General features: G+C 41.1%; 1 protein-coding gene across 1 annotated transcript; it reads left to right on the forward strand.

Moving 5' to 3' along the window:
* The first annotated feature begins 10,566 nt into the window (after positions 1 to 10,566).
* On the forward strand, positions 10,567 to 11,788 carry LOC112198064. Its single transcript, XM_024339081.2, has one exon. It carries the CDS (start codon positions 10,657 to 10,659, stop codon positions 11,674 to 11,676), a length of 1,020 nt encoding a protein of 339 aa, XP_024194849.1. The 5' UTR covers positions 10,567 to 10,656; the 3' UTR covers positions 11,677 to 11,788.

Raw genomic sequence — 11,788 nt, forward strand, 5'->3', positions numbered from 1 at the left:
ATGAAGGTTAATATCAAGCCATCTTTGGTCATTTAAGAAGGAGATCTTGGTTTCTATACGTATTCATGGCTGCGTGATTGGAAAGGAAGGCAATCTTTTTATAAAAGAACAGGATTTGAAACGTGAAATGGTGGTGGGAATGTAACGGTACGCAACTACAGAATGTACCTGAGGATATAATGGACAGATTCCCGGCTAGACATGGAAACTCAATATGTCTCTTTCAGTTTCATAATTCACATCTAAATACTGGCAGGTTAATTTCCAGTATCTTAAATTCCAATCTCTAGTCCTTAGTGTAAAATTGGTAGTGAATTAAATTACATTGATACATTGACAATACTATAATTGATCTACAATCAGTGGAGCCAAATCTTCCTATACTAAATTACAATCAATACTATAAAGGTCAACTAGCTAATGAATACATTGAATACAATGCATAAAGACAATATATAACATGAGACAAGGTAGAATAAGGGAAGTTTTGATTGTTCACCTGAATACCGAAAACCACTTCATAGTTTACACTGTCAGTAAATCGCCATGAAAGTTGGTTCAAATACTTTTTGTGTTGTATGTAACCTGTCGTATACATACAAGTTAAACGCAATATATAGGTCATTACTTCCTATCTTCAAGCAACTTAAAACATGTCGTTATCACATGTAGTGTAGAGTGTTGGCAAAAGTGGCTTGATTAGTCATGAGAGTCATTAAAGTCTACCATTGAACTATAAGGAATGGCACCACACACAGAGACTTTTTGTGAGAGAATGAGACTTATTCACTGCTTTCGCACAACATACAGGTCTTTTTCTCTCTCAGATAAAGAAAGCATAATTCCAATTCCAATTCCTCTGCCAATAATTTCATCTTTCTTGTTAGCCTGTAAGCTGACTTGGGCTTTCATATTTGTTTTTTCAAAAGACAGAAAACTTGGGCTTTTCATATTTTGGATCTTCTCCCCTTGCAGGCTCTTTGATATAAAGTTTTGGGTTCATGTACTGGGACTGCTCAACTTCTGGCTTTTAAACAAGTTGAGCTCAAGATCTCCATGAAGTTTAGAAACACGAGTACTCAAGTATCGTTATCATCTTCTCAGAATAACCAATTACATTTTGCTCTATTACAGGGTTCCTTTTATATAACTACATATTTTTTAACTTAATTTTGGTCAATGTATAGTAGAGTATAGATAGCTAATTCAAACGTAAAAACCAGGATCTGCACGAATATAAAAACAAGAAAGAAAATAATTTATGTCAGTCATAAAGTTTAAGTGTAGAAGATATAAACAAACTACAGACATGCTGCAGGCAAGTAAAATGAGATAATTGATTAGTTTGATAAGAAGGCTAGCTTCTCAATTTCTCCTAATTAATTCTACCTCCTCATGCTGGCTTCTTGGTACAACTAATTTTTTTGTTATGTGTGATGAGAAAGGAAAATGTGCAGCACACGCATGTGCCTTTCCTGATCGATAGAGACCCACCCCAATCTTTTTTCGTTCCTTTTTAGTTTCTACACACTTTTAAAACATGCACATTCACTAATCTTCTCCATCATGAAAATTAGGAGTTAATTTTGCTCCTCTCATTGTCCGAAATTATGAAAAGTACATATTCTTTTATGATGTCTATTTCCGCTTGGTTCATGTAAGCGTTACGATCTCATATAAACAAAATATATATTCTTACTGTGATCGGCCAACATTCAAACTGGTTGATCATCATTGAGCATATGCTAGCTGGAATCTAAATTCTACGTTTCTATCGTGAACGAAATAGATATATTAGCTGAGAATAGGCCTTCAGTTGATCTCTTTGTCGGTACGTTGAGCTGCGAAGAAGCTGGAGGTAATCAAGTAGCATGTCATCAAAATAGAATGGCGTATTCAGATAATAGCTAGATTTCATTTCCTATTTCAATATTCTCTATACGTACGTTGCGTGCATAAGTCCTTTCGATCATTAGTTTGGACGACTTCCTTTAATCAAACAAATTAAATCTGGCCCGAACGGAGACGTCCGTTATAGGCTTTTTTAGAATTTTGGCAAGTACTGAAGACTCCACCAAATGATCGTTATGCAACAAATCGAAAATGAAATTTGACTCGTCAGGTATTTAACCAGCTGCATGCACACTTTATTTTTTTCCCCCTCTTGTTTTTCTAAGCAAGACTTTTTTTTCGGTCTCTTGTATTTATCAATTCCCAGCTTATTACCAAACTATAAAAGTCAAATCCCTAGTGCCATCGATGGCTTCTCTTTCTATGACCTGTTCAAAAAGTCTACTAAGTTGAGCTATGGACATGCACATCATTGGGTTGTTGTGATTTAATTCCAACATGTCATTTAATTTGGTTCAACGTTCTTAATTTGGATACGCGTTAAACCAATTTTTAGACCAGTGAATATCGGATAACAATGTACACATCATTCTCATTCATCATCATGTGTAGGTTAAACCTATATTAACCATAAAATACTACATCGAAGTCAAATAGTCAATGACCTATGGGACACATTGCGTTTTAATATTAAGGTCTTTTGTTTTAGCTCTTAATGGTAATTGCACTAGCTTCCTGCATCCACCATTTTAACTTGGGAGTTTTCCTCTCCGCTCGATCAACTGAGTAAAATATCTCCTACAAGGCTGGGCTAGAAGATGTCGTTGGTAATTCATTTGACTTGACTTCTTCTCTTAACTTGGTCTTTCATATTTTTTCGGTTTGTTACGAGTCAAAGTCCAATTCTTAATGATCTCTACATGAGACTGGCATGGATTAATTTTGTGTTTACACAGACAGCTGCTAGCTAGGGCTGCTCAATGAAATTCAATATAGAAGCATATTGACCATGACTAGTATGTGTGTGTGTATATATATATATACCGGCTCGGATATACCTACCATTTGCTTCATAGACCAAAAAAAGATGAAGGAGCAGACGACCTTCCAATATTATTGAAGCGCTGCTATATCCATCTATATTATACTATACATCTTCACAGGGGAACCCAATTAAACAAGGCAGGCAGCTTAACTTATGCGTATTACTATAATGATCGTCTAGGTACGCATATTATTCTAATATATTATTCAACATGAATGCAACGCAATGCCGATCGATCAAACAATCCATCTAAGATCTAACTCAATCAAAGAAAGAATTTAATGGGACGGTGCATATGTTAGGGAGTTTCAATTTCTCCCGTCAAAGCTCACAATGTAAATCGATAGAAAAATAAACAAACCACAAGGGAAAAAAGACAAGAGAACACCGAGATTTAATGAGATTCTATACAAATCAATTCCTATGTCCCTCCCAAGATATACATGTTCTTGTTGAAGGAATATCGATTTAGTGTGCCTTATCAAACTAGGAGTAGCAATAGGAGAGAAGGTTCTAGATTTCCCAATCCTACACGGATTGGTATTCCTTGTAACATTAGAACTAGCACTTTGTAATCCCTATATATAGGGCTCCTATTCTCAATAATAAGGACAATTCTCTCTACAATCTCTCTCAAAATCTATTTTACTTAAACACGTTATCAGCACGACTCTAACCAGAAAACAGAAAACCAAAACTCATTCACAAAGCAGCCCCTAGCCCGAGCTAGCCGAGCCTTCGCTGCAGCCCGCGCGCCCGTGCGCTTGCAACCTTGCACAGCAGCCCCTGCTGCCCCCTCCCTGCAGCCATGCGTTCCAGCCTGCTGCCATCGAAGCATCACTGCTGCGCAAACAAGCCAACGCACACCCACTGCATCTTTTTCCCGTTCCTGTGCACATCCGTCTTCTTGCAAGCCTCGAAACATCTAGTTCGGAACCTCAGATCAAAATCCTTTCTTCATCAAAGTTGTTCGTCTCTGTCTCTTCCATCTGACATCCGAATTTCAGCCTTATCGGAGTTGTTTTGAGACCGGTACACCAATCGAAGTGCAAGATGTTCAGAAGAGAATCTGTTCCGAATTTCATCAAGTAAGTTCTAAGTTAAAGTTGCCGCTTTTGAAATTTAATTTCCTCCTTCTTTTTCTTCGGGGACTTGCAACCTCCCTTCTTCTACATCCCACCTTTCTTATAACGTGGGTTCGATTATTGAGAAAGCGGAATCGTGGGGATTCACTCAATTAACGAACTAAGAGCGTTCGTAAGACTTCGGACCAAGAGCGTCCGTAAGCATCGATTTAACGAACTAAGAGCGTTCGTAAGCTACGGACTAAGAGCGTTCGTGAGCATAGATTTTGACCATTTAAACATCATTGTTTCGGTCTAATCCAAATATTCTTGGAAATCGATTTCTTGGTAGCATTAAGGCTCAGAAATCTTATATTAGTTTTCGTGGAAGCATTGACTCCGAAACTAATACGTTCTTGCTTTCCTTTCAGGATGTAAGACTTGAACGAGCTCGATTTTACTCCATTGGATTCTATGGGCACAGGATATTTATTTGCCTACAATCCAAGAGCCCTGTTCTAAAGGAACCGCTCAAGACTCACAAACTGAGATAGAAAATTCCAGGGCATTTACCTTGATGAAGCGCCACATGAAGATGGCCCTCCAGTTTGAGTACATGAATGAGGATAACGCTAACAACCTTTGGGTTGTGCCTAGTGAACGTTTTAGTAACATTCACAACTTTCCGAACATAGAAGCATGATGGAATAATATCTGCTTCACTATAACTTTGAAAGAGTTATGAAATATTGTTCGGAGGCTCTCTGCATCATATTATTTATGCATGCTTGTGGAAAAACACAAAATAAAAAATTGATTGAGAAAACCCTAACATGACCATAGGAGTCATGACGTTGAGGATATAGGGTTGGACACCATGGCGCCATTTTTGGCCATGATTGCACTATTCCAACGCCATTGGTTCTAGGGACCATATGTATTGTGTCAATACACCTCAATCAAGAGAGCATCCTCTTCATGATATTTTATGGAGTACCTGATCAATGGTAATATATCGAGCTATAAAAGACTTTAAATCTGGCGATGAAGATAGAATGCCCCAGATTTTTATTTAGAATAGTCTTTTAATTTCCAAGAATTATGTAATGGCAATTATGCCTTAATCAATAAAATGACTTATTGGATTATCTCTTTTCCTCTAGGCGTACTCAATTAAGTATGATGTCTAGGAAAGTAATTGAGATTAGTGGTACTTAAGAGAGCTTTGCTCCACCGACATCTCTCTCTACTTCCCTGGTCATATTTAATTGGAATTACCGAACGAATTGAGTGACTACAATTTGTCTAATGTTTGATTTTACTTTGGATTAGATTATGGTCACGAAACTTTGATGTAATCATTGGCTATTATTAATAAAGTATCGATTTATTTTATCTCATGTCATGGACATATTTTTCGAACTTTATTACTTCAAAGATATAAGAGCCAATGGTTTTCATGCGGAAACGCATTGTGAGAATGGACAAGAGTTCCTTTGCATCACCTCTAATGACTACGGACATTAAAGAGTCTTAGAGAAACTTATGTGTCGATCTAGTGGGTTGTATGCAACCACTATTCGCATAATTGAATCCAATCATGTTATGAGAGATGATTTATGGGATTCTGACACATATAGGCTTTGGCATGACCGTCTGGGACACCCAGGTCGTGATATGATGATCCGTATATTAAAGAGTTCACACGGACATCCATTCTTCAGAACGAAGAGAAGTAAAAACCAAAAATTAGTTCGAGGAGATGCACCTGCGCCTCACGGCCCCAAGACTGTGCAAGACCGGCCACTTAGGGCCGGCGCCTTCTACCCCCTACGGCAACAACATGGCATTGACGCCATGGATCATTGTTTGACTCCTCCTTCTACTTCTAAAGTCAATTGTGACTTCATGGCTAAACCAAAATCCTCATTGGTTGTCTCTAAAGCCCATCATTCATTCTGCAAAGCCTGCTCTTTAGCAAAATTAGGATCGAGACCATCCTATGCAAAGGACACTAAAGAAAATATACCATTATTGCAAAGAATTCAAGGTGATATTTGTGGACCTATTCAACCACCATGCGGACCATTTCGATATTTTATGGTGTTGGTTGATGCATCGACACGCTGGTCACATGTCATGCTATTGTCCACTAGGAACGCTGCATTTGCTAAACTCCTAGCACAGATTATTAAGTTAAGGGCTCACCACCCTGATCATCCTATTAAGTCTATAAGGTTAGACAATGCTGGGGAGTTTACATCAAAGACTTTTGATGATTGTTGCATGTCCATTGGGATTGAAGTTGAACATCCAGTTCCTCATGTTCACACCCAAAATGGTCTCGCAGAAGCCGCCATTAAACGACTACAAATGGTCGCTAGGGCATTGGTAATGCGAACCAATCTCCCTATTTCTGCTTGGGGCTATGCAATATTGCATGCAACTGTGCTTATTCGTCTAAGGCCCACTGCCACTCAACCCTTTTCTGCGTCCCAGATGGTGACTGGGTATGAGCCTAATGTCTCACACTTACGCATATTTGGGTGTGCAGTATATGTGCCTATTGCGCCGCCATAGCGCACCAAAATGGGTCATAATGACGATTAGGCATTTATGTTGGATATGATTCTCCAACCATTGTCCGCTATTTAGAACCCTTGACAGGCGATCTCTTTACTGCAAGATTTGCGGATTGTCACTTCGATGAGACAGTCTTCCCGTCGTTAGGGGGAGATAAGAACATCAATGTTCAACAGGAACGACAGGAATTGTCGTGGTCTGTCCCCACTCTGTCTCATCTTGATCCCCGAACCGCACAGTCCGAAATTGAAGTGCGGAGAATACTCGATCTTCAGAACGTAGCAGAATCGATGCCTGATGCGTTTATAGATATCGCTAAAGTGACGAGATCACATATACCTGCTGCAAACGTGCCTGCAAGGATTAATGTCCCTAAAACTAGAGGACATGACGCCAACTCAAGAGTACATGAGCATGGCGCCAACGTCCCCTCTCACAGTGATGGTGAGGTTTTGGCTAGGCCCATGGCTCCTGCCAGGAAGCGCGGGAGGCCCATAGGTTCGATGGATTCTCGCCCAAGAAAGAAAGCGAGTTTGGCACAAAATAATCCATTAATTATCGATGTAAATAATCCATCTCATGAGAATATTCCGGATTATGGTTATGTCCAAGAGACATCATTGGGGGACGCTCCAATGTCAGAACCAACTCCAGAGAATAGAGAGATCTCCATAAATTACACTAGTGTACATGAGATGATGGATAGAAATTCTATGGCGATTGATGATGCATTTGCATATCATATTGCAAAAGGAATTATAGAATATGATGATATCGAATCTCGCTCTGTTGAAGAATGTCAACGAAGAGCGGATTGGCCTAAATGGAAAGATGCGATCCAGGTTGAATTGGATTCACTAACAAAGAGACAGGTATTTGGGCCTGTAACGCAGACACCCCCAAATGTAAAGCCTGTTGGCCATAAATGGGTCTTTGTTAGAAAGCGTAATGAGAAAAATGAGGTGGTTAGATATAAAGCCCGCCTCGTGGCGCAAGGTTTCTCACAACGCCCTGGAATCGACTACGAGGAGACATATTCTCCCGTAATGGACATTATAACGTTCCGCTACCTTGTCAGTTTGGTAGTTTTCGAAAAACTTGACATGCAGCTTATGGATGTGGTTACAGCATATCTCTATGGGGATCTAGATTCAAAGATATATATGAAGGTTCCAGATGGACTTCAATTACCCAAATCAAGTGGCTCTAAACCACGGAGCGCGTTTTCAATAAGATTAAAACGCTCACTATATGGATTAAAACAATCCAGACGGATGTGGTATAACCGTCTAAGTGACTACTTGATTGGGAAGGGATATATTAACAATGAAATATGCCCATGCGTGTTCATTAAGAGAACAAGTTCCAGATTTGCAATCGTAGCAGTTTATGTCGATGACATGAACCTAATTGGAACTCTAGATGAGTTAAAGGAAACTGCTAAATATTTGAAATCCGAATTTGAGATGAAAGATCTTGGGAAAACACAGTTTTGTCTCGGTTTAAAACTCGAGCACTGTAGTGATGGGATTTTGATCCATCAATCTGCATATACTCAGAAAATCCTAAGGCACTTTAATGAAGATAAAGCAAAGCCTGTGAGTACTCCCATGATTGGTCGTAGTCTTGAGCCAGGAAAAGATCCTTTTCGTCTAAAGGATGAGGACGAAGAACCATTAGAGGCCAAAGTGTCCTATTTAAGTGCAATAGGCGCATTATTGTACTTAGCTCAATGCACAAGACCAGACATCTCTTTTGCAGTGAACTTGTTAGCTCGACATAGCTCTGCGCCAACACGCCGCAATTGGATTGGTGTAAAGACAATCTTTCGATACCTAGGAGGTACGATTGATATGGGCCTATTTTATCCCTACGGAGAGAAAAGGAATGACGGAAGAATGGGATTGGACCCCATTAGGCATGGAGCCACCGTCCATAACATGACCGTCGGCCATGTTGTCACCGCCAGCGCCGCCGCCGCCCATGGTGGCCGGCCTCACCCTATTCCCTTCCATCAAAACGACAATGATGTTTTGATGGGTTTTGTTGATGCAGGGTACCTCTCTGACCCTCACAAAGGGTGCTCACAAACAGATTATGTCTTTACCATGGGAAGCACTGCGATATCTTGGAGGTCTACGAAACAGACCCTTGTTGCTACTTCCTCGAATCATGCAGAGATTATTGCTCTATATGAAGCCGTTCGTGAATGTATATGGCTAAGGTCTGTAATTCGACATATTCAAGGAAGTTGTGGTTTGAAGTCTACCACAGATGAACCTACATGCATTTATGAGGATAATGCAGCTTGTATTGAACAAATGAAGTTAGGTTTCATCAAAGGCGACAACACCAAGCATATATCGCCTAAGTTCTTTTATAATCAGCAACAACAATCACTTCTAAAGATTGAAGTGAATCAAATCCGATCAGAGGATAATGTAGCGGACTTATTCATTAAGTCGTTACCTAAATCCACCGTCGAGAAACATGTGAAGAGCATCGGATTGAGAAAATTATCCGAACTCCCATGATTGTAGCAATCAGGGGGAGATATCGACATCAGGGGGAGTTATGATGTCTACATGTTCGATCTCGAAGAGTGAAGGACGTGTTGTGCTCTTTTTGTCCTTCGACCAGAGTTATTTTTATCCCACAGGGTTTTTGTTACCTGGCAAGGTTTTTAACGAGGCAACGGATGAAGCGTCACCACCAAGTTTGAAGCGGCACAAGGGGGAGTGTTGAAGGAATATCGATTTAGTGTGCCTTATCAAACTAGGAGTAGCAATAGGAGAGAAGGTTCTAGATTTCCCAATCCTACACGGATTGGTATTCCTTGTAACATTAGAACTAGCACTTTGTAATCCCTATGTATAGGGCTCATATTCTCAATAAAAAGGACAATTCTCTCTACAATCTCTCTCAAAATCTATTTTACTTAAACAGTTATTCATTAAGAGAATAATTACAATACAAGATACAATTGAGCTAAATAACCATAACCTAAACTCATAATCCATGTACACCCACACTCATTGAATTAGTTTCACAAGAACTCAATCCCTCATCCAAGAGCTGTAATCACTCTAAACATCTATGCTTCCTTACCCAAGAGATATACACTCTATCGTCGATGATCTTATCAACCATACATTGGTGCCCTCAATTTATTAATATAGACACTCTACCTTATAATCCAATTGGTCGTAGAAAAACCAAAACATTTTTGTACGTGAAAAAAAATTATATTCCTAAAAGGAATAAGTTACAACATAAACTATGTCCAATTAGAAAAACTAATCAAGTCCAACTTAGACTTACATTTCCGAATTATTTCTCATAAAATCCCAACAGCATAATCAAACATCAATTCTAGCGAACATGGATGCATTCCAACCCAATACTCACTTAGCCTGCACGTGAAATCGATGGATCAAAGTGCGCATGCACCACGAGTTACACACACTGGATATGAAATTATTGGACCTAACATTTTTCATGTGTGAGTGGGACCTCAAATTTTTGGACAGTTCTAGATGTTGGTCGGTGAGTTGTGCAACAGAGGCAATTCCACCACAGCCCTAGCCCTAGTAACAGCCAAAGCAACACCAATCGGTACTCAAGACGGTGGAAGCCGCAACCCACTTAAGACGGTGGAAGCCGCAATTACGTCGTATTATTTAACCCAAAATCAATCAATTCGTCCGCGTGTCAATATCCTAATGGTCCAACCGTCAAGTCACTGCCCACCGCAGGTTTTGGAGCTGCCCCGCAAACTAGAGGATCATATGAGACTCCCTCCTAGTCAGCCCTTGTCAAGGATTCAATCTTCTATATCAAAGTTACGGTTCCCTACTTCTCTTCTCTTCTGGGTGGGCCGGTGCTGAACTGACCGCTGCGCTTTTCTGACGTGGAGCGAATATCAGACCCAGTCGTTATCTTCCACATCAGTCTTCCCAAAACTTAAAACCCTTTTCTTTCTGTGAAATTACCCCTTCAAAACTTCATTCATCCCTTTCCATACTATTCTCCCTCTATAAATACCAATCCCCCACTCTTTCCAAAACCTCCTTTCCAACAAAACCATTAGCTTCAACTTCAACGAGCTCTTTGATGGAAATCCCAGTGGTGAATAGAATAAGCGATTTCGAGTTGCCCAGCCCGTCTTTCCCGTCGCAGGCTTTCTCCATTTCCGGAATCGAAAAGGTCTACAGTGTCTGGACATGGGGCGCTCTAATACTCGCCGTAATAGCTTCCTTCGGCACCATCATCACTAGAATCAACTTTGTTATCATCCGACGGCTCCGCCACAAGACCGCCGAGCCTCTCTGCCTCCGACAAGAAGACGATTTCTCCGATATCGACGACGACGATGACGATGACGAAACATATTCCGTTTCCACGTCATCGTCGGTTTCCGACGATGACGAGGAAGAAGAAGAGGACGACAGAAGAGACGAAGATTTCAATGTCTCGGCAGCTGACCGGGGACGGAACCGTAATTTGAGGCTCCGCCGTGGCAGAAGCTTCGCGGGCTTGAACTTAAACCGGTTCTCTTGGTCCGACTTCGCCAGCGGCAAGAGCGTCGTCAAGCTCTGGGACAACTTGGCTTTAGGATTGGACCTTGATGACGACAGCGACGACGAATATTCCGGCACCGGCAGAACCGTCTCCGTCTACGACATGAACAAACAGAAGAAGATAAACTCCTTCTTCGCCGGCAGCTTCCAGGTCCCGGCGGCCGCCACGTCTTCGCGGTCCACGATTCTCACAGCTGACACGAACGCCTCCGGGCGCGTAGCCTTGGGCTTGTGGGACACGCGCGTGGGCAGCAGGATACCGGCGATGCTAGCCGAGTGGGGCCCGCAGATCGGGAGAATCGTCGGAGTGTCCTCGGGCGGCGTCGACAAGGTTTACGTCAAGGATGACGTTACGGGGGCGCTAATGGTCGGTGACGTGAGGAAAGTGGGAGCTCCGTTACGAAACGTAACGGATGCCGACGTGAGCGATACGTGGTGGGACGCCGATGCGGTTATGGTCTCGGACGAGTGTTTTGATGAGTCGGCCGCCGCGAGTGATTGCGACTCGGCCGTGACTCGGTGTTGTAGCGCGGTTAGGTCTTATCTGTTATGAGATGGCAATAGTAACGGATATAGAAATAATGTAAGGCCATTAATTTGTAAATAGTTCCTAATTTATTTCCTTTTATGATATTATTATTATTATTAATATCATTTTCTGTCAA

Source organism: Rosa chinensis, chromosome 4, assembly GCF_002994745.2.
Source record: "Rosa chinensis cultivar Old Blush chromosome 4, RchiOBHm-V2, whole genome shotgun sequence".
Classification (NCBI taxonomy): domain Eukaryota; kingdom Viridiplantae; phylum Streptophyta; class Magnoliopsida; order Rosales; family Rosaceae; genus Rosa; species Rosa chinensis.

Excerpts from the sequence above, each read along its gene's own strand:
- LOC112198064 (XM_024339081.2), top strand. The coding sequence starts at position 10,657 with ATGGAAATCCCAGTGGTGAATAGAATAAGCGATTTCGAGTTGCCCAGC.